Source organism: Pithys albifrons, chromosome 15 (assembly GCF_047495875.1).
Source record: "Pithys albifrons albifrons isolate INPA30051 chromosome 15, PitAlb_v1, whole genome shotgun sequence".
Taxonomy (NCBI): domain Eukaryota; kingdom Metazoa; phylum Chordata; class Aves; order Passeriformes; family Thamnophilidae; genus Pithys; species Pithys albifrons.
Window position 1 is genome coordinate 11,571,715 of NC_092472.1, and position 27,902 is coordinate 11,599,616.

The following is a 27,902-nucleotide window of genomic DNA, read 5'->3' on the forward strand; positions in this document are numbered from 1 at the left end:
GGGGTGCAAGACAGCTGTGTCTTAGTCCCTGCGGAGCGATCAGCACCATGGCCCCAGGGGAGTCTGCTGCTCACGTTTCCCACCCTGGGGAATCCTTCCTCCACCAGGGTCATGGCAGGGTCAGATGCGGGTCGACTGGGAGCCACCTCCGGTTATCTCTCCCTGCTCCCACCGTGCTGCTCGTCACATCACGCAGCAGCTCACTGCACCACTCCTTTTTGCAGGGCTGCTGCGGGATGGAGAAGCTGATGAATAAATCAATCCCCCTCAGTGCTGAGGCAGCAAAACTTGGATGTGAGCAGAGGAGCAGCGCCGGGGCTGACGGCCGGGGTGGCACCGCTTGTGAATTTCCCCTATGCAGCCGCGGACGGAGCTGCTGCAGCCAAGTGGGCAGCTCTGATTGCCTTCTCCCCATGTTTTATTTATCAGAGCGCTCAATATGCAGCTCTCTCCTGCTGTCCCACATTTTTCCTGGGTCCTCCCGCCTAGAAATGGGAGCAGCAGTTTAGAGAGGGGCTGCGGGGCGCTGCTTCTGGACTCAGGAGGCACTGGCCCCTTTGCCTCCCTGCCGTGGGCTTCCGTGAGCCGATAGCATTGCCCTGCCATGTGGCTGTCACTCAGCTGCCTCTGTGCCGAGCAGAGGGGTCCCTCACTGTGAGCAGAAGGACAGCGCTGTGTGACTGACCTTTCCCGAGCTCAGGGAACACTTTTAAGGAGCAGCCAGGCTCTCAGTGCTCCTTCTGTGCTTTGCCAAGATCAGTGGTGTCCCAGGCTGATGTCAGATGCTGCGGGAGGCTGCTGCGATGCCTCCATGCATGGCAGAGGTTTTGACCTGGCCCTGGCCAAACTGTGTTTGCTGTCACTGGCCCCATTCTGGTTCCTGCTTGCTTTCCTCCATCGCCTCCAGCTACCTCTGCTGGAGGAGAAGAGGGAGCTGCAGGGTGCATTTCTGCTGCCTTGCTGCTAATAAATAAGCCCCAGTAATGAGTTGGACTCTGGCGAGTGGGCAGGTAGCAGCAATAATCCCCCAATTAAGTGGACGAGGGCGCCAGTTAAGTGCAGAAAACCCACAAATAAATAAAAAGGAGAATAATATAGGAACAGGGAGGAGCTGTTGTCTGGGTCCCTCAGCCTTTCCCCCGGCAGTGCCAGGAGCACTCTGGGAAGTGTAGTTCTGCCTCCCCTGCCGACATCCTCTTCTGGATGGATGGAAATCTCATCTCCATGCTGGGTACCTCGTAAAACACTAGAGCAGCCAGCACCTGGGGATGGGGAGCAGGACAGGAGCATGGCTCTGGTGGGAGTCTGTGCACATGAAGCATCACTGCTGAGAAGGGTGTGCACAGGGCTCCGACACAGAGAAACCCTGGAGCTGTCTCCGTGTCACGAGCCTGGGAACTGAGAGGATGGAGAAGCTCCAGCTATGGGGTGGCTGCTTTAACTTCTCACCCCTGCCATGTGTGAGTGAGCATCCCTGCTTTTCTGCTTGCTGCAGTAGAAATACCAGCTTGGAGAGCCTGGTGGAGAGTGCACCATGGAGGATGGAGCTGTGCAGGAGCCATGCTGAATGGTGGCACAGCACAGGCTTCCTCCTGGAGCCTCAGAGGACAAACATCAGTGAAAGCAAGAGCAAATGCCTCCCTGGCACTATCGATCGCAGCCATGGGCTGGGTGGGCCTCATGCTGAACTCGCAGGGACGATCAATAGTCGTTTTTCTCCCCAGCCTTACTTTCACCTCACTAATGTGAGTCACCAGCCTTCTCACTTTCCCAGAGCGGCCAGGAGGAGATGGCCATGGGTGGGCTGGAGCAGGACCTGCTTCTCCTTTGCACTGTTGGAATTAGAGTCTCCAAGAGCCACGGTACTACTGCTGCCTGGGGCTTTGCAACCAGGCACTGGGAAGCTGGTGACTGCTGAGGCCATAGGGACTGTAATGGACACTGGTCCCTAGCTGGGAATGCTGGCACTAGGGGAGCTGCAATAAGTCATAAGCAAATACTTTGCAGCAAAGGCCCCCAGGCTTGTGGTGTGCAGGGAATTTGCTCCTGCAGTAACAGATTTTACTCTTCATGGCAGTTGGCAGTGGCAAGTAATGCAGGAGGAGATGCTCAGCTCCACGGCTCTTTCTGTGCCACCACGGGTGCCTGGGAGAATGTACCTACCTTGTGTGGGTGGGAGGGTGAAGCCCCTGGTGGCAGGGGCCTGGCTGCAGTGCCAAGGGACACAGTCCCATCCTGCCTGGTGACAATGCTGCTGATGGTGTAACCGCGGGGTTTTTTCCTGTGCTGGCAGCAGAGGGGGGACTCAAGAGAGGCATAATAATATTCCCCACATGAAGTATAAGAAAAGAAGCTATTTTGGTGTTACCTCCTCCACTTGGTGAGCCCACAGCCAGGCCTTTATCTGGAGAGGGAAGGCAGATAAATCAGCCACTCCCATTAGGCAGATGAGCTTATAACCCTCATGTGACACTAAACTGTGTTGGGAAAAGGTGCTGGTTCCTGGTGGATGCTGGAGGCAGCCAGAATGCAGCCTGCCCACAATCCCACCAGTGGCCAAAAAAAAGGCAGGGAATGACTGGTGTTGACTCAGCTGCCCAGACCCCTGTGATGAATTTCCCAGAGGCAATTCCTGGGAATTTTCTGCTCATGTGCAGGCAGTAGCTGCAAGCTGAACTCCTCCCATGTAGAAGGGGAAAAAAAGAGCAAAGGAAAATTAAGAGATCAGAAGTTTGATCCCAAGGGCTTGAGAGGTGGGCAGTGATGGGCAAGAGGCTCTGGTGTGATAGTGGGGTGGTGCTGCAAGGTGGAGCATGGACTGGGGTCCCTTCATCCCACTTGCATTTGGAAAAGCCAAGCCAGGCCTGCCTGTACCCTCTGTCCTGTTTTGGAGGACAGGAGCTGCCCTTCATGGCAGACTGCAGATGATCAATGTGTTTTTGAAGGCAAACTAGAGTTTTTGCCCTGAAACAGCACAGGCACCTGCTCTGAATGCTAAGCAGCTCCTTGGAAGGCAGTTTCAAAGCATAAAGGGCAGCAGGACACAGGAGCAGAGCACTCAGCCCCCTCCTACAGCTCCTGGAGTCTGCACTGTCCCTTCTCAAAAGTCACAACAGAGAATTAAACATATAGGAAAAAAAGCCCCCAAAAGTCTGGCCCATGGTTCTGGAGGTTTGGGTGGTGCCATCCCCACTCAGAAGGTCATTGCCTGTTTTGTGGTGGCAAAGACTGACTCCTGGAGGATCATTTTGGGGCTGCTGTAGCAGTGGCTTTGTTTTGCAGGCAGCTGCTGCCTGTGGGACCGACTGTGCTGATGGGACAGGAAGCAGTGAATTGCAGGTGACTTGTCCCAGGGGTGTCACCATCAGTAGTCCCCCCTTATGGCTGCACTGGCCCAGCCACCCTCAATTGCTGCAATGTCAGCCCTGTCCCAAGTCCCCTTATGGGGATGGCACAGCAGCATCTTGTGTGCCCCAAACTGCCACCCTATGCCCAGGGGTCTTGCAGGGAAGAGGGTTGGGACTCACACAGAATCAGCCTCCAAGCGCCCTCTCCGTAGATCCTCCCACCCGCCTCAGCCAACTAATGGAGGTGATTTTCACCTCCTTTCATCTGGAAAACCACCGACAAAAGTCATATAACAAATTCCCTGGCAGCAGGAGCATTGAAGAGATGCACTTGCACATTCACAGTAGGTGATTCTCTGTGCTGCTCAGCAGAGGAGGTTTGCTGCGTTTTGCGATGCAGGAAACTCAGAAAACCCTGTCCCCACAACCCACACCCAGCTGGGCACAGGGATATGCAGCGAGGGCAGATGTTATCCCCCCTTGGTCGCTGCTTCTGCTTCATCCTCCCTCATGGCTCCCCTGTGAGAGGTGCTAAGTGACGCAGAAATAGCCCAGCATCATCCCTGGACAGCAAACACCCCAGCTGAGGGGAAAGAGTTCAAAATGATGGATTTGCAGGGATCTCCCTGTACTGTACTTGAGTACAGCCTCTCCCTGTGGTGAAGATGCCTGGGAACATCTGTCGATGAAAGCACCTCTGTCTGGGGATGGGAGCATCATCATAGTGAGGTGGATGCTGATATGGGCTCCTCAGGAGCTGTTGTAATCTCATTCCAGGAGCAAATCACATTCCCAGCAGCCAGGGACATGTTAGGTCTTAATAAAAATGGTAATTCCCAGCAGATTGAGTTGGGAACAGGGAAAGTGGTTGTTGCTTCCCCTTGCAAACCTTTGCCAGTGCCCATGGGGAGTGTGGCAGTGCCAGAGGAGGCAGGGGGCTATGCTAAAGGATGCAACTGCATTTGGAAAGTAGGAGAATCTGGAGCTTCTGCAAAACCACAGCTCCTCCTGTCCTCTGGGATGTGGCCTCGGCTCCTTGCCTGCCTATTCCCTGCCCTGATGCTCACCCGAGCCGCCCAGCCATGAAAGCCAGAACTGTTTGTTTGCAGTTTCCTAGGAGAGAAATCACGTTAAAAAAATTAATTACACACCTGAAAACAAAATCTGGCTGCTCAAGTGCACATCAGGGATAAATGGTGTGCTCCAAATTAGACAATTTACAGCTTGGGTAAGTAATGAAGGAACCCAGCCGGGCGTGAAAGCAGAGGGGAAGAATGACCCTGGGGGAATGTGGGGCTCTTTTGCCCCTGCCCCTCTAGTCTCCCAGCCCCTTCATCCCTCTGACCTCTTTTTCATGCTGCTTGTCGAGAAACCCCAGTTGGCTCAGCACATCTGGCTGGAGTAGCTCCTTGTGGCCCCAAGCTGTGGAGTTCAGCAGGGATTTTGGATGTCTGAGCCCTTCTGGAGCTTGGAGGTGGGAATGGCCCTGGGGAATGGGGAAGATAGGGCAAGTAATGGAGCAGACAGAAATGCTGTGCACCCTAGGGAGAGAGGGACCATGTGGGACTGCTGCCCCCATGGCATCCCGGTGAGCAGAGGTGTCCAGCACGGAGGGGCCCTGCTGCACCCTGGCCCCCCTGACATCCCCCAGCCCACACTGGCCTCTGCAGTCCTCGCTGTGTGGTGCGTGGGCGGGCTGGCAGCGCGCTGCTGAGGAACGGGCAGCAATCCAGGCTTGCTGGTGAGAAGAAAATAATTTCTTTTCCTTATTTTTTCCCTTTAAAGTGTCCCAGCCCAGTCTGTGAGTGCAGGGATTTAAAGGGACTGTGTCCCAGGGCCATCACCCTGAGGTTAATGGTAGTGGAGATAGTTGATGTGGCTGGATTTGTGTAGCAGAGCTGAGCTCACCTTCATGCATGGGCTGGCTGTGGGTGTTTCCTGACTTGCCTGCAACGAAGAACCAGCCATGGGGACTATTGCTACCCTGGGGCAAAGTTAAAGTGTAGGCAGCACCTGTGAGAGGTGAAGAGATGCCCTGTCCCCTTCACTCTGCCCACGGGGAAGCTTGGAGAACAGCAGCATCTCAGGAAGCCATAGACATTGACCCCCCTCCACCCACACTCCTCCCTGTCCTCTGTGTGCTGCCCACCACCTCCAGCAAGGGGGAGGATCCTCCATTGCTCCCCAGTCTGCTGACACGTGATGGTGCGTGGGGCTGGGACTACCCTCCCTTCTCCCCTCTCTGCTCAACTCCCACCTCTGCTCAGAGTCGGCTCGGAAACCAGCCAGCTAATGATGCGAGATGCAGAGCAGATGGGGGACCTGACGCTGTACTCCCCAGCAGAGGATTAAACATGCAAATGGATGTATAGTGACATGGTGCCTCTTGGCCTGTATCCTTTCCACCCCCACCACATGTATGGCATTTCAATTCGCAGCCCCCGGGCCCCCTGCTCACAGTGCCCAGACTTGGCCTGGAGCCACATGTGGAGGGCAAGAATGGATGGACAGATGGACACAGGATTGTGGATAGTCCATGTAGCCCTGCCTGTGTGTGGAATGGCCCCTCCTTGAATTGTAAACACCACCACGTCCCTGCATTATAGTGGCAGTCATGTGGATGAGCTGCACCAGCTGCATTGTTTCCTCTGCCCCCTTCTTGTGCTCCTTTTGCAGCATTGGTGGGTGCTGCTGCCCCATGCCCCATTTAGCAGGAGATGCTGTGCAGAGATATAGAAGCATGTCTGAGACAGGGACCCAGGTGCCACAGTTGTCTGGCTGTGCTGATTTCATGGGCATGGCCAGGCGTCACAGCAGGGATGCTCTGGGATTCTGGCAGAGATGCTCATACCCTTGGGAGCACCAAGAGTAAACGGTTTAGCTCCTGCAATGCCCAGAACCACTTCTCATCCTCAGAAATGCTCTAAAATTTGAGTTTGCAGAGGCAGGACAGTCTGACTAAGTCATACTCTACCTCCAAAACCTGTGGAGAGCTGGAAGGTGCAGGGAGGGTTGGGGCTTCACAATACATATACCTCAGGAGGACTGGAGCAGCCCCAGTGTAGACCAGTTCAGCTCAGAGTAGGACCAGAAAGGATGCCCTGCTTCAGCACAGCCCTGCAGCCATCAAACCAGCCTAGCCCTAAAGAAACACAAAATCTCCCCTTCCTGACATGGGAATGAAACTGTCTCCACCTGCAGCATCACTCCCTCAGACCATCTCTGCCACCGCAGCAGCCAGTGCAACACTGTTATCTCTAATGCCTGGGAGCGGGAAAGAGATTAATATTCATCACTAGGGAGTGGAGCATATGGAATATGAATAATGCTAATTGTGTCTGTATAGATTTAGCGTAAGAAGCTTCCATGCATTAAGGAAGGAGGGAATTAGTTCTTCTGAACCGTTTCAGACTCATTTGTGGCAAAGGAGTGCCCGTGTGCCTGCCTGCCTGAGGGTTTGGAGGCAGAGGTGAGGATAGAACTTGTGTCCCGTGCCTGAGTGGGGCAAGGCTCAGGATGCAGGGCAGCTGTGTGGGTGAGCACATGCACCTTCTGCCTCTCAAAAAACTGAGTAATGGAGCAAACTTGGTCACTGCAGATGCCAAGGAAGAAAAGGAGCTGCCTGCAGCAGTGTGAGCCCCACAGCCATGGGCTGCTGCAGCCAGAGATGCTCCCAAGCTGCCAGCACTGGAGGCAGCTCTGAGCCTACTCTGACTGGGCTCCTGGTCCCTGAGGCCAAGATGCAGTAGTGCAGGGCTAGCAGGTGCATCCTGCTCCCAACCTAAATGACTTTACCCGCCCCTAGATGCAGACAGCTGCCATGCATAATAGGCAGGGAGCTGGCAGGAGGCAGTGCCCTCTGCATGGGGGGCTGGAGTGGTAACGAGGTGCTAGGGGCGAGAAAACTTCGTGCCTTAAATACTCATCCCATTTGCCTTCTGGGGACAAGGGTTGGTGCCCTGTATTAATTGAATCAGCCCATGTCTTTGATGAGGTGAAGAGGAAAGGGCTCATTTGCTCAGCCAGGCAGGGAGAGCAGGCTGGGCACTGCAGGTCCAGGGCTTCAGTAGAGCGTGTCCCCTCCTCACGTGGCACGGGCTGGCACGTGGCAGTGTCACCTCGTTCATGGGGAACCAGTATTGGCAGTGGAATCAGGGTCCCCTCCCTGCAGGGCTCAGTGCTGAGCTTCCCCCTGCATTCCAATGCTGCAGAGGAGTCCAGGCTGGACACCCTTCCTCTGCTGTGATCCCCAGAGATGGTCCCATGGCAGTGAGGAGCTCAGGAACAGCTTGGTCATTGCTCTCCTGAAGGCTGAAGCTAGCCAGGGAGGTTTTGCTGCCCCAGGAAAGGATGGAAAATGCCTAGGGTCTGGCTGCTCCCTGAGATGCCTTCTGGCATCCCTGAAGCTGCAATATGAGGATGCTCCATGCCTTTACCCGTGCTCTCCAGGGCCAACAGCTGCAATTGTCTCAGGCTTGACCATTGTCCTCTCCCTTCCCTCCTCTCCTATCACTGAGAATGTGGGATTCCTCCTTCTGCACTTTGATCTCTCCAATTTTTAGCTCATTCTGTCTGCTTTATAGACACTAATCCCTCTGCAGGCACTGGGGAGAATCCACCTACACTCCATGCAGTCTTAAGTCTTATTGTGTAAACAAAATCTCAAACACGAAATCCCTAATCCTTAATGGTTGGAGCCTCCGATACCTGTTCCCCTGTGTCCTGCCTGACAGAGGTTGGAAGAGGGGGAAGGTCTCTGTTATGTTTGCTCCCATCCTCAATCTCATCGTGGATTAAACATCTGTACACACCTTTAACCTTGGGGTTTTCCTTTTTTCCCAGCCGTTCACCCTGGAGAGCCGCCCCTGGCCCCCTCCCTGCTCCATTGCATTTGTTCAGCTTAGGGGATCAAACTGGGTGACATTTGGAGTTCGAATATTTAAAATGCAAATTCCCCCTTGATGGATAAGTGGAATTTGCTCCATCTTATGAAGGAAACCTCTGGGGAGAGCCAAGCACTATGGACAGCCTGCTCTGAATATGAAATCCAGCTGGGGGGATTCTCCGCCTCCCCCCAGCCTGGCACTTCTGGGCAAACAGTGGTGCAATAACCACCCTCATGACCACAAAGGTGTCCCGATTTCCCCCAAACACAGTGAGAGGTAAGAGCCGCAGGGCCGGCAGGGAAATCTGTGGTGTTTCTGGGTTACAGGCAGGGAGGGAGAAATCTTGGTGGCCACTGGTGGAATCCTGGAATTGATGTTTTCTTTCTCTGCACCCGGGGTGTTGCTGATGTATCATTGTCTCTCCTTCCCAGCTCGGAAATTAAAGCTTTCACCACTTTTCTTGCTGCAGAGGAACAAATGTGTGCCTGAGAGAGAGATTTACACTTTGCTTTCCCTTCTGGAAATGGAGCATGATTTTCCAGTGACTGCAGATGCTGGGCCTGTCCTGACACGTTGAGATGAGCTGTTGGGTGGAGGGTGAAGAAGGAGCCCCCCACCTATCCACCCTCACAGCCTGCTTCATCAAATCAGGTGGGTTTACACCCCAAAGGGTTTGGCTGAGAGGGCTGCAGTCCTGTATTACTCCCTCTGCACTCCCATATGCGCCCTCCTTTGTGTCCCCCCCTTTGCACTCCCCCATGCAGCCTCCAGGCTGGGCTGATTCACCTCCTGGCATGGCTGTACTTGAAAACTGCTAAACCCCCACAAAGGGAGGAGAAGTGAAGCATCTTTAGGGAAAAACACTCGATTTGCTGCCAACCCCTTCCAGGATGCAACTCCACACACCAGAGTGTGACGAATTTAGGGGATGGGGGGGGGCAGGGGAGGTCAGGGGGTGCATAAACTACAGCAGGGATGGGATGGAGCCAGCAACTCTGGGCTGGAAAGCTGTGGGAGGGCTGGAGGGAGTTCAGCAGTCTTGGATCCTTGCATGGGCAGCAGCTTATTCCCTCTCCATCTACGCAGCAACAATTTAAAGCAAAAGGGAAAAACATAAAGCAGAAAAAGTTGGGGCAGCTCTTTGAGCTGGTCCCAGGCTCCTGCAGAGGCTGGGGGCTTCTCACAAACCGTGATGTGCAAGGAATATCTGGAGCATCATAAATACACTCTGGGAGTGAAGGAAAACGGATTTGAATTTCAACTTTGACGCATAATGTGCTTTCTCTAAAAAAAAAAAAAGCAGCCTTCTTGGCAGGGACCAGAGAACTTCACACTAAATCTCCTGCAGGAGCATGTTGCCAGTTGCAGAGATAAAACCTCAATGAAACACAATTAGCTTCCACTTGGATTAGCCAAACGCGCCTCTCTCCTCCCACCCCGCCACCCTGGCTCGGCATCGGGATGGCGATCACTCAGTGCCAACCTCCTGTGTCCCCAGCCCTGCTGGGAGCGGGACGGCTGTGCCTCGGGGGAAGGATAACCCTCTCTTCACAGCTAAGGGGAGCTGACAAGTGATGAATACACGAAAGCCGGAGCGCTGCAGGGCAGCCCCTGCCGTCTCACCGAGGACGGCAGCTCATCACGGCTGGTTTGCTGCAGTTCTCTGAGGTTTGGAGTCTGGTGGGGAGCCTGGGGCAGGGTCTCCATATTGTCCCCTATGGTCCAGCCAGCTCAGGGTTGGGACACGGCACTGCTACCTCCTTTCCTTGCTTAGTACCTCCTTAGGAAGGAGGAGCACACAGAGGGACCTGCCGGCAGCAAAAGCTGCTGAGAGATTTTTTCTTTAGGCAGGAATATCTTGAATATAGATTTTTTTAAGGTTTTTTAGCTGGAATGTTTTCTACTCTTGGAGTTTTTAGGCTTAAGCATCACTTATGGTGGCAACGTCTCATCCTTGTTTGCCTCTGATTTCTCGGGTATCCCTCTGAGCCCAGACACGTGTCAGCCTGACTTGTGTCCCAGGCACTTTTTCAGGGCATCCGCCCACAGCCAGGCAGGGTCAGAGTGCCCCAGAGCCAGGCTGGCAGGGACAGATCATGGAGGAGGTAGGGAAACCACCTTGGAGCCATCTCGGGGGCAGGAGCACTCCCCAGCCCCTGCAGCTTTGCCCTGCCAGGAGGCAGCTGACAGAGGGAACAAGAGATGCTGGCAGGGCTCTGAGGAGAAACCAGCCTGTTAATTAAGAGTTTAATTACCCAGTAACGAATGGTGGACTTAGCTCAGCCTTGAAGTGGGCCAAGTGCGTGAAGTGCCCTCAGGGAGGGCCAGGGGAGGTGAACCGAGGGCAGGCTTTGCCTTCTGCCATATTTGCAAGATTGGTACACGGAGATAACAGAATCCTGCAGCCCCCTCGGTACCTCTGTCGCTGCTGTCTCCAAGGTGCCGGTGGAAGGACATGTGACGGGGATCACTTGACCCTCCAACAGTACAACGTACCCTGGGAAGGGGGTGGACTGTGAAGGAGCATTTCTGATAGTGGAGGAAGGAGGGGTGTTTGTGAGCTGGAAAGGGAGAAGAATTTCTTTGGCTTGGTGTGTTTTGCTGCAGAAAGGCAGTTTCAGCTCCAAGAGTAAGGGAAATGAAACAGAAAAATGCTTCCTATTAAGCAAAAGGGATGGAGAGCCCTGCGTAATAATGCTGTCTGCAGGGGCTTCTCGCTCTGCATTCGCATCCAGCGTGGCCTTGCGCCAGCACCTGGAGGGAGCGGTGCTATGGTGAGATGGAATGGAGGGGATTAGCTCCCAACCCTCTAGCTCAGGGTTAGGTACAGACACATCCAACCCCATAGATGACAGGCAGTGCCTGGGGAGAGGATGGGCAGATGCCTCCACATAGATCCTGTGATTCCCCAGGCAGATCCCATGAGGAGACTGGGATGTCTCAGCCCATGGTGTGGACTAAGACAGGGGTGTAAGTAGCTGCTGGAGGGTGTTTGGTCAATGTCCACAGCCAGCTCTGAGGGTTTTCATTACTGGTGGGACATGGGCAGTGCCAGCACATCCCCTTGCCCTGCCTGCATCTGCATAGACCCAGCAAACAGCCCCAGCAGACACCCTGAACCCAGCAGGCATACCAAGACCAGGGCACGGCTGCAGTTCTTCATTAGGGAATACTCTTTCTGTTTGCTGTTAGATTTTTTTAAAAGGCCAAGTAGACCCAATGGCTGTATGGCAGGAAGAACAACATTCATTCTGGAGCTTTCCCAAGTAATTTATCCTCTGAGAAATTAATTATCAGCACTGATGCTGCGTTTAATCAGCATCAGTCCCTGTGTGCATGGGGTTGGAAGGTGTTGCTGCCTCTGCCTTGAGTGGCTCTGGGTTCCTGCTGTCAGGGAGGAGATCTGCTGCTCCCGCTGGGATAGGAGCTGTGAGCAGGGAGGGCAGATCAGGCTGGGACTGTGCGGTCCCAACAGTGATACAAACACCCCCAGGCTGGCAGCACCTGCCAGCCATGTCCAGGGCAGATGGCAGGGCTGTGATGGGACAGTTTAGACACCCACACAGGAGTCCCAGGGTACCCACTGAACTGGAAGCAGGAATTTAGCCCGTGAGTTAGGAGTCTGCAGCTCCATCTTGCATCAAGAACAGGAAACCCACACAGATAGTGTGCAAATACGTGTATGTGCAGGTGTGTGGCACACCAGGAGAGCGGGTGTTGCAGTGACTGTTTGCTAGGGGACACAGGGGCATCTGTTCCAGCAGAGCTGCTCTGGCAGCCGTTTCCCTGACAAATGGTGTTTGGTTTGGTAGTAGAGCCTTAATGAAAGTGGTGCCGGCTGCAGGCGTGAGGAGGGGAATGCCTGCCTGAAGGATGCTCTGGGGGAGGAAGGAGAAGAAAAGGACAAAGAAACGCTGGAAATTGCCCTTGGCAATGGCCAGATGGCTTCTCAAAGGACTCATGTCTTGTTGCCTGGCCAGGGACACCCAGGTCTATCAGCCAGCCCTGCCTGACAGAATCTCGGGCTACTGGGAGGTGCACTATTGATGGGGGAGGGGGTCTGAGGGTTTCCTTCAGTCTGTTTTCTGGGTGTGAGAAGGTGCTGCCTGGTGTGCACACTCAGGCTCTTCTGAATGGCTGTTTGTGAGCCACGTAGCCCCCAAGCTGAAGGGCAGAAGATGGAGGTGCTTCCTCTGTGCAACACAGGCGGCCATTGCTGGGGCTGGGGCTGGCTGGGGTGATGTGATGCTCTCTGGACACATCTCTGTTATGCAGCACCAGCAGTTCCAGGTGCAGCAGTGTCACCCACACCACTTTCTGGGAGACTCCAAAGCCCCGGGTCAGCAGGACATCAGCTAAGCATGGACTTTTTGAAGAACGGGGTTGATGAGGGCTTTTGGGGACCTCTGGAGCTGTTGTCCCAAGAAGCCAGAGGTCCCTTGATGAAGGGACATGTTTCTGTCATACTTGTGCCCTCTAGTGGCTTTGTCCCCTCTCTGGTCCCATGGCCACCATCCCACGGTGGCCGGGATCAACCTTCCCCTGAGCCTCCAGCACTGCCAAAATGGCATTGATGGCAGTCAGGAAATGCGGGGTGAGAAGGGCTTAGGTCAGGCCAGGAAGACATCTCAGCACTGCCTGATGGCTTTCCCCATGGTCATTTCCTTCAGCCTGAAAGGGAGTGCTTATCCTTGGTTTCAAGATGCTTTGGCATGGAAATGTATTTTTTAGATCTGGGAGGAGGCAATGGATTCCAAAACCTTTCCAGGGTCTTGATTCCCCAGCCAAAACTGTTTGGTAAGTGACCCAAAAATGTATTTTATTCCAGAAAATCCAGTCCTGAGATTTCTAACACAAAATTTCTAATTTTTGACTGCTTGGAGCTGTTCTCTACCTTTCTATCTCCTCTGTGTTTAATCACATGACAGCCTGGGAAAAAAAACCAACAAAAAACCAACACACTTTTTTCTCATTCTACTGATGTTTCTCTTTTATCTAAAAGAAACAAAGCGCTCCTTTGCCTCTGGCCCATGGCAGCCACCACATCTCAGCTGCACTCCTCAGGGACGGGATGCCTGGATGCCCTGCAGCTGCTCCTGTGTGCGGCTCTTCTTCCCCACATCTTCTCTTTACATGTTTTTGGACCCTACCCAGAGCTGCGGCAAGGATGGAAAGGGCGGTTTAGTGGGAGAAGCCCAGCCAAGCAATGTGGGTTCCTGGGGTGGCTGGCGGAGCAAGGTGAGGATGACATCCTCTGCATAGGGCAGTGTGAGCTCCTGTGTCCCCTGCATGGACACGGGGATGGGGTTGTCCCCATAAACTTGGCAGCCATCCCTGCCTGTGCTCTCTTCACTAGCAGGGGGATATTTCCTATCTGAGAGAGCAGATGTTGGTTAGGAGCTTCCTAAGCAGTTTCTCTTCCCTTCCAGAATTGCTGCTTGGAGAGAGAATTAAATTCCCTTTTGTTGTCAGTTTAGAGGAGAACAAAACCAAATGTCACCTGGAGAAATTCTTGCTGCTGCACCCCCAGGGGATGGAACTGCTGCCTCAGGACCAGGATTAGCCCGTCACTGAGAAAGCCGATGGTCCCGGAGGGGATTAGACAGATGATCAATGCTGGGATTAGTTTGTATGGTGGCTGCAGTGACAGCAGCAACCTGGAGCAGCAGCTTAACCCTGCCTTGCATGGAGCCAACCCATTCCCGTGGTATCTGGGCTGGTCCACGAATGGTGTCATGGTGGTGAGGGGATGGGGACAGTAACACTGCAGGCAGCAAGTACCACAGATGTTCCACATTTTGGATTTCTCCTCCTTCCAGCCTCGTTAGTATTGAAATTAAAAGCAAGTGTTTGTGAATTGGTAGCTGTTCTCCAAGACCCTAATTAGCAAATCTCTTTATCCCCTGGGGCTGCAATCTAATAATCAGGAAAAAGAAAAAAAAAAAAGCCCAGCACCCAAACAAGCCCCAAACCTTGTTTGATGGATTAGGAGTGCTACTGGAGCAGTAGGAAGTGGCTCTTCTTGCTTAGTATGGTAATTAAACACTTCAATTGCAATTATTTTTGCAATCAGATAAGTCTCTAATTGTTATCATAGGTGGCAGGGGTTTGGGTGTGTGTTTGCCAGTTCTTCCTCCCCAAACTGGAGTGGAGAATGAATGCTACAAGCGATTCAGGGCTGCTCCTGCCTGGTTTGTTTGGAGAAGACAAGTCCTCCAGGTGCTCAGCTGTGAGGACTCAGCTCATGCTCCTTTTTAAAGTGCTGATGAGGCAATTTCTCCATCTGCTGCAGAGGGCTCAGCCCAGGGGTCTTGTAGCTCCTTATGCCAAGGCTATATGAGGGAGGACTAGGGTGGGATATTGCCTACCAGGGCATCACCTTGCTGGGAATGTTTCCTTGCTTACTTATGCTTTGGTGGGGCTTGGCACTGCCCTGGCTGGGTGCTGGGGGACACTGAGGCTGCAATACCACCTTTCCCTCAGCCTTCCTTGCTCTCTGGAAGGTGTTTGCTGCCTGTAGCCACTGAGTGCTGGGAGAAGAGTGAAATCCACAGATGCACCAGTGGTGAGTGCTGACACTCAGTGCTGTGGCGGCTCGAGGGGTGTCAGGGGTTTGGGGGCACAGGTTGGGTGTGCTGTGCTGGGCTGGGGGGCCCTGTTGCCGCTGTGGGTAATGCCCATCACGTGGCTGGAGCTCAGGGCCAGTGGACAGGTCCGTGCTTACAGCAAGTAGGGGGAGCTCCGAGCCTGCGCTGCTGCTGCACTGGGTCCATGCTTGGGGGTCTGTGGGGTGTCTCCTGCTCCCCCCGGGGTGTCCCCTGCTCCCCAGGCCTGGACAGTCACCACGTGGGTGTTGGCACTCGGTCTAGTCCCATGCTGGGAGCCCGATCTAGGCACCCCTCCTGCTGGGAGTGCCCCAGATCTTGGGGCAGGGGTGTCCTGAGGCAGCTGGAGGTGTGCCAGGACAGAGCTCTGCCCTCTCCCGGGCAGAGCCCTGGAGAACATGGAACCAGCTGGCCTGGCGGCTCAGCTCCCTTCCCGGAGGCTCCTGCAAACAGTGTCTGCCTGTGCCTCAGGCATGCTCTGGGGTGCAGGGTAAACCTTGCTCAGGGTAGCTGTGACTTGTGTCCTGGGGCCTTGTGTTGTGTGTGTGTCCCACTAGAGGGATGGGAGAGCAGGCTCTGTCCCAGCAGAGGGATGGGAGAGCAGGTGCAGAGGGACAGGGAGATTTTTCCCAGGACAAACCACACCCAATTAAGCATCTCATTTTCCTTCTGTCTTAAACTGATTTTTATACCATTGACAATTTCTGCATAGGCTTGATGATGAAACATCCTCTTCTGACAGTCTTAGTGTTGAGCTGCTAGGGAGGGCAAAGGCCAGGGCAAAGCCTGGCTGCTTGGTGTCTCCCCATGGCCCAGCAGGCGCCAGGGCCCCTCTTTGCCTTGCAGTGGGACTGGGGTAGGGAGTGTGAATCAGGGACAGCCCCAGGGATGCCAAAACCTCCCCAGTGTGGAAGCCAGTTTTGAACCCAGCACTGATGCTGAGTGACTGGGATGTCCTGTGTATGGACATCCAGCACATGTGGCTGCCAACTGTGCTGAGCCCTGCTGCCATATCACCCCCTATCTACCAGGACCCCTGCCCTCTCTAAGGGGTGGATACATCCCTTGGACAGGGTACAAGGCAAAGTAGTGCCTGTGTTTCCCTTCTCCGTCCTAGGTTGGTCTGTCAACTGCAGCCCCTTTTCCTCCTCGCCTTCTGCCCTTACAGCCTGCCCCACTGCCATAGGCCTGAGAATGGCATCCCTATCCCAGCCCTGCCAGGGGCATATGCTGTCTCTTGATCCAGTTCCTAAGGTACCTCTGCATGCTGGTGTGGGGTTTGATACTGGAAGTGTCATTGCCTCAACAGAGAAAGGGAGAGGCTCTTCTGCAGCGTGTCCAAAGGAAGAGGTTCTGCAGCTTGTCCAGAGGGAGAGGCTCTTCTGCAGCTTGTCCAGAGGGAGAGGCTCTTCTGCAGCTTGTCCAAGGGCTCTTCAAATACACCACGCTACTGGGAAGAAACCTGGGTGGGCAGAGGCCTCTCCAGCAGTTTTGAGGATGGAGCAAATGACGCACGCCAGAGTAGGGATCCTGCAGGGGAACAGAGAGAGTGATCAATGGTTTTGCAGGATGCAGATGGTTCCATTTCCTTCCTCCTTTCCTGCTCCCCAGTGTAGGAGATGCTGCATTAAACGGCTGTACCTGGGAGGGACCATGATGTGATGCTGTGAGGATGATTTTGGTAGAGCATGACTAAATGCTGAGTGCTGACATTTGGGCAGAGCCGAGCAGGCTTGCATCACCTCAAGACCCAGCATCCAACACCTCTCTGAGTAATGTCATTTTGCTTTGTAGCTTTCTCTGCCTGTTCTTCCTGTCCCTTGGGCCAGCCAGCAGCACTGGGTCGTTGCCTCTGCACATAGCTTGATAAAAATTGGTGTCCTGGGGTTGACAGTGCTCTGCTTCTGGGTGCTCCTTTTTCGATAGCCCCCTCCCTGCTACTGCACGTGAGTCAGGAACTCTTTGGTTAGGTGTCCTGCACAAGATGACATTTCCTATCTCCACTCCTGTGGCACAGAGAGGAAATCTGTGGTTACACCAGGACCTCGATCTCCTGCAAGCCTCTTCCTCAGACCTTTGCTTTATTCTGCTGATTAGATCAGCAGTCTCTCAAGGGTTGGCTGGTATTTTGCTTTTACATTATGAAAACTACATGTGTTTTGAACATATGCATGTCAGAGAGGGAAAGCATGAAGCAGAAAAGCAGGAATTGGTGTCTCCCCTGCCCTGCCGCTGGGCAATGACAGCAGCAGGGATGACTCTGCCTTATATCTGCACTGCCGGGGGGTGAGTGCTGTGCCTGCCCCGGGGAGTGTCACTGTGTGCTTTGTGGTTTCCAGGCGTGGAGGTTCACTCTGCTTCTTCCTGCAGGGCAGCAGCGATGCCACCCCAGGCAGCAGCATCTGCAGCCTCCAAGCCACTGGTTCTCCTTCTTTGTCTTCCACTGATGGGCAATGGCATTTCCAGGGTGATTTACAGAGAGTACCTCCAAGAAGTGCAGGTTGACGCTGTGCCCCAGGGCAAGGGGACCCTGTGCTCCAACTCCCTCCCACCCAGCTGCACATGTGCACAGACAGCACTGGCTCCTGCCATTGCTGTGACCTTGGCTGAGGTTAGAAGTGCTCAGTGTGCAGCAGGGACAAAAGGTACCCAGATTCCAGCAAGTAGGTGACTATTTCCCCACAAAGCACAGTCAATATGGAGAGCCCAGGTTATCAGCATGCACCACTGGAGGGAGAGCATGTGGAGGTCAGAGTGACCTTGCCTAGCTCTTCCTGAGAAGCACTGCACAAAGTGGCTCCCTGGAGTCGAGAAGCATCCCCATGCATGGCAGCCATGGCCTCCAGCCCAGCACTGTTTGGAGAGAGCAGCAATGCCTGGTGCAGCATCAGCTCTTCACCTCGGGAGCCCTGCCAGCATCTCCGCCAAAGCTGCTGGCAATTTATGTGGATGAAGGCCGGCATGAAAATGAAGTGTGCTGGAAATGTACAGTCTGAGTGCAGCTGCCTCTGCAGTGTGTGAGGGACAGGAAGGATGAAGCATCTTCCAGAGCATTTCATGGTGCTTCTGTAAGCCCAAACCTCTGGGGCAGCTGGAGAGTACCCTGCCCTGTGCACCTTCCCTGGGCTTGGGGCTGGGTTTGGAGAGCAAATGGTGCTGGATGATGGAATGCGGATGCATCTCTGATGGTATCACCCTCTGCACCAGGTACTATCAGGATGGGGTGGCTGGACCAGGGAAAATGCAGTGGATGCCACAGCAGGGAGACCTGCCTCTCCCTTGCTTGCACCAAGCAACCCCAGCCCTGTACTCACCCTGCAGCCTTTGCCTCTGCTGTCGAGTTTCTTGCTGAGGAAAGCTGAGTGTTGTCCTTTTCATGTCACACACAGGATTTTGGAAGAGGGCAGCCAGGAGCTGAAGGCTGGGAGATGTGGGTCCTAGGGCAGCAGGCTGGCTGAGACTCACGGGAGAGTTCCAGTGCTGAAAAGGGTTAAATTGCACATGAAGACAGAAAAAAGAGAAAAGGGAGAGACGGGTCTAAGAGACCAGGCCTAAGAAGAGAGGGAGAGAAAGTAAAGGCAATAACTGATCATTTGGTGCTTTCGCAATTCTTATCTGATTGTGAGCAGAAACCACAGCAGTGGTGCTGTGTAGGATGAAAGGAAGCTCTCTAGATTTAGAAAGGTCAAGAAATATCCCTATGCTTGAGCCTTCCCTCTGGGAAACCAGAAGAGTCTTTTCTACCCGGAAAAGCTAGAAGGGGGAAAGCCAGGAAGTCAGTGACCTTGACCTCTGCCTGGGGAACAGAAACCCATTTTTCTTCCCCTTTTATCTCCTTCCATCTCACTATTCTCCCTTTGTGTCAGGCAGCATTTTGAGAAGTCATTGACATTTAACTTCTTTTCTCTCTCTTGGCTTGGTAGGGAAGTCCCAACAACCTGTTCCCCATTGCCAGCTCTCCAGTTAAGCTGCAGAGCCCTGGTGATCAGCTTCTGGTTTGCCCAGGGGCTGCAGTTCCGTATGAGCAAACAGGACAGCTCTCTTTGTCTCTCTGTTTGCAGAAATAACTCCACCATGTCAGACACACTTTCCATATATTTTTATATACAACCTACAACTACATTTACCAAATGCTATGCCTTTGGACTCTTCATTAATTCCTTGGAAACTGAAAAGGCAGACCCAAGAGCTGCATTCTTGTATTTGTTCACATTCATCCATCCCTCTGTATCTCCTCTGCTGCCCCTCTCCCTTGGGTAAAGTGACATTGGAGCCCCAGTGTTTTGGATGGCTCTGAACTTTGGTTCACCTCCCTACATTCTCCTTTTGGTGGCTTGGGACTGTTTTTCTGGGGCAGGATCAAGGGCACGTGCTGCAGGAGAGCACGAGTGTGGCTTCTTTGCTGGCACACTGGGAACAGGGAATCAAAGGACTCCTTATCTATGTATGGAAAGTTTCTGGACTGCTTATCAGGCACCGCTTAGAGTTTAGATTAGTCTCAGGAGCAGCACTTTGACAGCACGATTCTCCGCTCTCCTTGTGTTTGGCTGAGTGAACACCTTAGAGTGAGGTGATGTGGGGGTGGCACAACCCTGGGGGAAAGTGGGTGCCCAGGGAGAGGCCTTGTGCCACAGCCTGGCAAAGACCCTTGCACCCGTCCTGCTTCCTTGCTGCACCCACACCTCTCAGAGGGGATGACCCTCATGATGTGCTTGGGATGATGCCAAAGAAATTTTTGGCTCTAGCTTTACATTGGTATTATTATTTCTAAAAATATTTGCCAACCTAATTTTGGCTACTCTTGCTCCTTTCCAGAGATGGTAATGGAACTTGCTGTTGGCTGAATTCACTGCTGATGCAAACTGATGGCCAAAATGCTGAGGTTGCGTGGCTCAGCTGGAAAGGGAAATGGCTGAGCTGCTCTGCAGGGACTTGGGGACCCAGACCTTGGCTCCTGCAGGGACTTAGCTTGGCTGCATGTGCTCTGACTCTGTGCCCCAGGACTCATTCCTGTTTTCCCCTCTGTGATGGGTGGTCACGTTTCCTGTGTCCCTGCAGCTCCGCCGTGTGCCAACTTTGCTGGCTGTTTGCTACTGGGACACGGCTGTTTTTTGGGTGCAGCCTCAGCTAATGACTGCATCCCATACTCCATTCTGTACAGCAAATACTAGTGGCAAAACTGTCCCCACTACCCAGCAAAGCCAGGGAACATTTTGTGTTCCTTGAGAATGGTGTCAATTGCAGGGGAGGCCAGACATGTGGGAAGCTGGAGTAGCTGGACCTGTGCTGCCAGAGTGGAGGGACACAAGCTGAATCCATCAGGTGGTGATGGATTTCTGAGTGGCTGCAAAGAGCAGGAGTTGCCTGGTCAAGGATCTCCTGCTGGATCATCACCTTGTTGCTTAAATGTTCATGGACAATGTGGGGTCCCCACCTTTGCCTTCCTCTCTGCCATCAAAGCCCCATGTGTAGGAAGGCTCTTACCTCTTGAGAGCTCCATCAGTCAGCAGGATCCCCTTCTCATTCCTCATCTCCAGTTTCAGTGGTTTACCCTCCTGCCTGCCTTGGCCCTGCCTGCCCCTGGCTTGGGCCTTCTGGACGGGAGGCAGGCAGGAGCTCCTGGGGCTCCCTGTCCTCCAGCAGTGCAGCAAGTGCTGATATGCCACTCGGAAATCCCTGTTCAGTGTCCCATAGAGGACGGGGTTCAGGGCTGAGTTGGCATAGCCCAGCCAGAGAACAATGGACATGGGGGTGCCTTTCACCCTGCTGTCCCCCCACATCCCCCGGTATGTGAACACAGTGAAATAGGGGAACCAGCACACGATGAACGCTCCCAACACCACTGCCAGCGTCACAGTGGCTTTGTGCTCTTTCACCATGGGTGACATGGGGGTGTTGCACCATGTGTGGTTTATCCTCTTGGCTTGTTCCCTAGCTATCTTGAGTATCCGGTAGTAGGTGATGCACATGATGACCAAAGGGATGTAGAAGGTGAGCAAGGCGTCCACTAACCCATACACAGGGTTCACCTCTAGTGTGCACTCCTTGTTGCAGATGGGAACTGTGTTTTGGACTGCTGTCCCATTGGTGTTCCAGCCCAGGTGAATGGGTAGGAAGGAGACCATCAATGAAACAGTCCAAATAACAGCTAAACCCACAGCTACCCTGGGAGGAGTGACCACCTGGCTGTACCGGAGTGGGGTGGTGACAGCAAAGTAGCGGTCCAGGCTGATCATGAAGAGATTGAGGATGGAAGCTGTGCACAGCATGACGTCCAGGCTGGTGTAGATGTTGCACAGAGTGCTGCCAAAGGGCCACTCTTTAGCGAGTTCATAGAAGGCAGAGAATGGCAGCACCAGGAGGCCCAGTAGCAGGTCAGTGATGGCCAAGGAGACGATGATGCAGTTTGTCAAGCTGCGGAGCCGGCGGTCAAGTGTGACAGCCAGGCAGACAATGATGTTACCACAGAGAGTGATCACGATGAGGATGACGAGGCAGGACCCAACCAACAGCTGCAGGGGAAAGTTCAACCCTTTTTGAGAGCTTGTATGGTTGTAACATGGATCCATGGTGTAGCTGCATGGATGGAGCAGTCCTGCTCTCACTGGCCCTGAAGCTACTTGGAGCGAGCCTCTATCAGGCAGGCTCAGAGATCTTCCCAAAGCAACCCTTGGTATACTGTGACCTTGGAAAACATTGCAGAGTTACTTTGCATGCTTAGCTTTGAGTGCTGGAAATAACATGGCCTAGGGAAAGATGTGTCCCTGCAACTCACTTGTACCCATTGGCCCCATCTGGGAACTCAGTGCTGGAGTTGATCACCTGTGTCAGCTGCGGGTGGGTCTCAACTGCTCCTTTTCCTCTCCTGCCTTCTCCTTTCCTCTGAGCAACCATGGGTTCAGGTCCTGTGGGGTCTCATGCACTCTGTATGTTTAGTTGGTGATGGTGGTCAGCAGTGCTCCAGCAGGGACAGAGCTTTGCCCCCTCCCGAGGACAACCTGCAAAGAAAGTGTCTGATGAGGCACTGGCACAGGTTGCCAAGAGAAGCTATGGATTTCCTGTCCCTGGAAGTGCTCAAGACCAGGCTGGATGAGGCTCTGAGCAACCTGGTCTAGTGGAAGGTGTCCCTGCTGATGGCAGGGAATTGGAACTAGTTGGTCTGTAACATCCCTTCCAACCCAAACCATTCTGTGATTCTATGAAAGCATCAAGTCAGAGCTGAAAGAGGCAAAGGTCCTTTTAGCTGCCCCTTAAATGTTCCAGAAACAGGGTGTCTCCACCTCCCTAACTGCTCCAGCCCACTTCAAGCCAAATTGGAAAGTCCTTTGGCAGCCAGACACACATGTGCCTGCCAGCTGGGCTCCCTCACACCAGGCATGCCCATGTAATGTAGGGATGTTGAGAAAAGGGCAGGAATTTCAGCAGTACCAAGTTTCTACAGGCTTACAATAAGAGTGAAGACTGGGAGGATACGAGGAAAGAATTTACCTGAGAAAGAAGTGCTTATGCAATCTAGCAAAATTAGTGCTGACTACGTAATTTCTGAAGATTGGCTGTGGTTGTCAGTCTCACTAAACTTTGCCCTTCAACTGTGATTTGCAGCAGCCCATGCTTTGGGTTGGTCCCTGCCATCACCAACCACAGTAGCTCCTGCAGCCTGTATAGGAAATCCTCACTCTGCTCTGGGCCCAGGGAGAGAACATCTCTTATAGACTTTATATGGCTATTTTCTGCCTGGATATAAATAACAAAAAGCTGCAATTTTCAGAGGTAGAAACAAGACAGTAAACCCCTTCCAAAAGAGCTCTGAGCTGCTGATTATGGTGGTCTCCAGGACCACACTGCTACTAGATTCAAAGGAAACCTCAGTCCCTGTGTGATTGGAAGCAACACTGATGTCAGGAAGGTACCTAAAGGGGAACTGAGGCACTGCAGGGACAAGAAAGAGGGCTGGGAACAGGCTAAGGAGCTGGACTGACTGTGCTGGGATCCTCATGGAGCCGCTTGTGCCACAGCTGTAGTCCCTACTATGAGCTTCCTGGATGGGGTGATGGGTCCCCCCATCCTCCCTGATGTGCTGCTGGGGGAGAGCTGTGCTAGTCCCCACAGGTGATGCATGACCCAGCTCTTCAGGTGCTCTGCACCCCATAGAGGGCAGTGAAACCCTCCATGGTGGTGCCCAGGTTTGTGCAGGAAAGTAGAGCTGATTCTCTGCAGTGTGATGGAGCAAAAAGAAGAAACTCCAGGAAATGAAAAGGTGCAGCCTTGTCAGAGGGCAGAGGTGAGATTTTAAACTCACCCTGCAAGAACAAGATAACAATGTGGAGTAGGTCAAAATAGTCTGCAGATGATTTATGTTTTTGGTTCAAGGTTAGAGGCATAGGGGCCAAGAGAGGGAGTATACCAGGGAGACTGCATGAGTAAATAACCACTGATTGCCAGGAACCATATGGGGGAGAGCTAGGGATTGGACCACTGAAATTAGAGGCAATACTCGCATTCCTGCTGCTTCTAAAGGCATTGAAAGTGAACAGCAAACAATGAACCAGCCTGTGGGAGGCCTTTTGCTGAGCAGAGCAAACTCATTGCCAGACAGGAGGTCCTCTGAATTTGGGTGCTGGAATTAAGGTTGTTGGGAGAGGGATGTGATGCTTTCTGCCACGGTGGCAGCGTGTGGAGCGATTCCTCATCTCCTGCTGCAGTGCAGGCTCTTGCCATGGAAAGCTCTTTGTTCATGCACAAAAGGAGCGTGGAAAAAGCTGAGCGCTGCCTGCCCACTGATGGCAATGAGGAGAACAGGTTGTTCTCACAGAAGGGTATTTCCAAGTGAAAGGGATGTTTTTTCATTGCTCCCAACATGTGGAAATGGCAGATTAAATTATAGGGGGAGTGGCACACTTAGAAAATGCTGTGGGTGGATTGCAGCCTCCTACGTAGCTGCTTCTCCACACACCAACAACCTGCTCCTGTCATCAGCTCTTGCAGCTTGTGTGGTCTCTGCTGGCCCCTGACTCGGGCTCTGCTGGTAGGTCCCAGCTCTGGGCACAATCAGCACATTTAGTGCCTGTCGTGATGTCGGGGGCTGCCCCTGGTACAGACCTGCACTGCACACCTGGCCAGAAACAGTTTTGCTTCTTATTGCTTTTTCAGATTAGCTCAGGGGAAGGACTGGGCACTTGGAAGGAGACAGAGGTGTCCCCACTCCTGCAGAAGAGCTGAGGTACAGCTGGGATCTTGGTGGCTCAGTGTGGGCTTGACTGCCCACAAACCCTTGGGATGTTCCTCCACAGGACAGGGCAGATTCTGCCACCTGTCAGCTCAGATGTACGATGTTGCAACTCTAACTATAGTGCAGGTGTGGGAGACTCTCCTGTATCCCTTAGCCAATGGAAACATTCCCCCAAGTGGAACATAGCCTTTGTACATGGCTTTGCAGGAAAAGCAGGCTGGAGGGTTGGTATAGATGGGAGGCTGTCAGCCCACTGCCATCAGGACACAGTCCCCAGGATGTTGCATCCAGCTCAGGGCTTTCTCGTGGAGCATTGGCCCTCTGGAACTCCATATCTGCCCCTGGCTTTCTGCCCAGGTCATTCACAGCCACCTTTAATACCTGTGTCTTCTGCTCTTGTGTTTTGGCAGAGCGAGTTGATTTCCTCCTTGATGAACGAGTGGAGCAGCTGTTTCCCACGTCAGCCTTTTCAGCAACAACCTGAATAAATGATACCCTTCCAGTCCTGTCTCACCAGGCAGCTTTTACGTTTACCTGATTATCCTCATTATCACAGCCTGGACCTGTTCGTTGTTCAAAATCACCCTTCTGACATTAAAGGGACCAGAGTAGGGCATCACTTCTGGGTCATCCTTTTCGTGCCTTTTCCAGTGGTGCTGGTCGTCTGATGGACACTATCTCTGCTGTGAAGACTTGTCAAGTTGCATTTGTTTTGTTGCAGTCATCCTGAGGTTCCCTAAAAGCCAGATATTTTTCCTATGGTGTTTTCAGCTGCTTAGAGTAGCAATTTTTGTTCTTAGGCCCTAAGCATATGAATTTGTGCCAGCCTGGTGTGGTTCTGTTAATCTTCAGATCGTCTGATTCGTCTCCTGTAATACTTAGTCCCTTGTCCAGTGCAAAACTTTTGCCAAGTTTCTCACCGGTACATTTTCTTAGAGAAACCCTAATTTTCTGAGCTAAGACCACTAATGAAAATCATTAAATAAAATTTACCTCTAGGCTGATCTTTAAGGAACTCTGTTAATAGCCTTCTCTTGTGCATTAATGATCCTTCCATTGTAATGTCCTATCATCTTCCCATTATCCTCTTTGCAATTCTCATAGTAATTTCTGCCTTCTCTTGCCTGAGCAGATATTTTCTGCTCTGTTGCAGTCCATGTTTACATTTGATCCACTGCATTCCCAGTCAAAATGGCATTTACCTCCTCTGGGGAGGGGCTGTGATTTATTATATGTTCACAGGAAATTTCTGTTGCATTTTACCCTTTTATTCCCTCTCCCCAATTTCAGCATCCTTTCCTTCAGCATTGTTAATTCCAGCACTTTGTACAGTTACACTAATGGGATGCAGCACCTGCTCCAGCATTGTAGGGATTGCATTGGCCACTCTCCCTTCCTGTGCTTCTACTTCTGGCATAAGAGATTTGCTTAAAATCTGTTAAAAGCCTGGGTACATCAGCACCATGAGCGGATACTTAGGCAGAGAGGAGCACTCAGTGAGTGCCTGTCTTTGGGAAGTGTTTCCCACTACCCGAAAGGGCACTGACAGAGTTGCTTGTGGTCTCAGGAGAAGCTCCACATGAAACATTTTAGCTCTGTCCTGGGGACAGGAGGGCTCTACTCTCAAGCAGACCTGAAAGGTTATTCTGCCTCCTGTGTTAGCTTCTTCCTGAGAAAAATGCTGGCAGAAGTCATTTAGGAGCAGAACAAATTCCCTGGCCCCGCAGAGCTTGCAGCAGGGCTCTTTCTAAAATTATATTCAAGTGCTTCCTGAGGTTAAACATCTGGGCATGCTGTGAGAGGTACTTCAGCCAAGGCTGTGAGATGGATAGGAGTGTGGGGGTTTCTTCTGATCTGAGAATGGATGTTTGAAGTTTGACAGTGGGGAGCAGGCAGGGCTGGGAGTTGCAGGGACCCTGGGAATGGGCTTCATAATCCCTGCCAGAGCCAAGAGTCTGCCCTTCATGGGACAGGAGCAAATTTGCCAGAGATAGGACTTGAAGGCAATGTGAAAGCCGACAAATGTGAATGGTGCAGGAACTAGCTCTCCTTGCTGTCTGTGAAGTGTTTTTGTGAGGTTTTGGGGTAGTTTCCAGTTCATGAAGGGCTGTGCTCCTCCCATGCAGTGATGCACTTCATAGCATCCCCCAGCACACCTCTGCCCTCGAGCTCAGAGAGCCCCAATGCTGGAACTTTTGCTCCCTTGTTTTCACCTCTTTCTTGAAACCACTCATCTCCCCTCTGCTTCTCAGGGCAGGACTGTGTGCTGCTCCCTCATCCAAGGTGCGTCCTGCCCTCATATGGGTGGGTAGACACAATTCACCCTGGATCTTACAAGTGCACACAGTTTCAGTCTCATTTTTGCAAAGCCCCTTTGCACCCTTGCTGCACCTTTGGGGCTGTGAGGGGTTAATGGTATCCTGCCTGGCTGCATCCTCAGACACTTTTGTCCCTGCTTCTTGGTCTCCTTAAGAGCCTGGTGCTTTCTCTGCCCCATCCCAGCCTGATCCCTGATACAAAGCAGCAATTACTCTATCTGGCATGAGCAGAGACGTTGGGCGAGGCAGAACAAAATTCCGATCACTGCCGCCAGCCCTCCATCATGCTTCCCCAGAGAGGAAAAGGACTCTGTGGGTAAGAGGCAGTTCAGGACCCCTGAAAGCAGGAAACACGAAGATGTATGAGAAACCCAGCAGAGCGGTCAGCATTTCGAAAGTTTGCTCTGCAGAGGGTGCCCAGGAAAGGTGAAACTGAAAACAAAGGTGCTAGACTCATGGGCGCTCTTGGAGGTGCCTGATTTTCCAGCAGAGGTTCAGCCTCCTGCCGAAGCCTGCGCTGGGCAGGGGAGAGTGAGCAGTGCATACCCCCAAGGTGGGGACTACTCACCCCACTCCAGCTTGGGGGTGCCTTGCTCTGGGTGTACCCTGCCCCACAGAGCTGACCGTGCTCTGGGATGGGGCAAGAGCAGATGCCCACCAGGTGTGAGAGTGTGGAGGGCTGGATGGAGGGGCTGGAGTGCTCGGAGAAATGGCTCAGGCAGCTCAGTGCAAGAAGTCAGCTTAGAAACCTTGTGGGGAAGCTGCTTGGGCAGAGATGCTGCACGCCACAGATGTTCTGGCAGGGCAGGGCTCTGCCTCTGTGCCCCAAGCACACTCCACCCATGTTCTTCCTCTGACCCTGATGTTCTCAGCTTCAGCTGTCCTCAGTAACAGCCAAAAAAAGACCCCAAACTGTCCTCTGCTCCAGCCACTACAGGAGACCATGAGTGACACTTTCTTGCTCTGACTCGAGTGGCCCATTGAAGGGTGCTTAGCACACCCCAAACTCAGCAGTGACCCACCAACCCCTTTGAGATCTCACCTAGAAAGTAATTTACCAGTGTAACAAATAAGCAAAAAGTAAGGCAAAAACTTTACCTGGGAAAGGTGCTGCTTTCTCGCAGCCCTGGAGTGGGTGGGCACCTGCAGTGTCTGTGCTGACTCCAACTTTTCCCCGGTGTGTGTGTCTCAGTTGTGAAGGCAGAAGCGTGTGCTGCGAGCGGCGGCTGCTGGGTCCCTTTCCTCTCCTCCCTTCCTCCCTCCCTCCTCTCGTACCAATATCCAGGCAGCGGTGACAGCAACATGAGTCAGACCTCAAGTGGGTGGGATCAGAGCTGTGAACTCAGACACCGGGGTTATCATCCGGCAAATTTGAAACGTTGAAAGTGAACCGAACTCTGAGCATGTGGTGTGTTGGGCTCCACTGAGCCGTGCCCGGCACAGAGAGGAGGGAGGGGATGCCTGCTGCTTCCTACTGCTGCTTTCTTGCGTGCTCCCATCACCTTCCTCACTAACAC

At 53.0% G+C, this 27,902-nt stretch overlaps 1 protein-coding gene across 3 annotated transcripts; it reads right to left on the reverse strand.

Annotated features, from left to right (window-relative positions):
• Positions 1–13,034: 13,034 nt before the first annotated feature.
• Positions 13,035–27,639, reverse strand: HRH2 (histamine receptor H2). 3 transcript variants are annotated; one of them, XM_071569843.1, is made up of 5 exons: positions 27,484–27,639; positions 21,661–21,836; positions 20,323–21,350; positions 18,153–18,318; positions 13,035–16,368 (listed from the first exon to the last, which is right to left on the reverse strand). In XM_071569843.1, the coding sequence occupies exons 2-4, from the start codon at positions 21,730–21,732 to the stop codon at positions 18,300–18,302; spliced, it is 1,119 nt and encodes a 372-aa protein (XP_071425944.1). In that variant the 5' UTR covers positions 21,733–21,836; positions 27,484–27,639; the 3' UTR covers positions 13,035–16,368; positions 18,153–18,299. The 3 variants fall into 3 exon arrangements, 1 of the variants encoding a protein (XP_071425944.1); XR_011699099.1 differs by lacking the exons at positions 20,323–21,350; positions 21,661–21,836; XR_011699098.1 differs by lacking the exons at positions 20,323–21,350; positions 27,484–27,639 and having other exon boundaries at positions 21,661–21,751.
• Between the last annotated feature and the right edge of the window lie 263 nt (positions 27,640–27,902).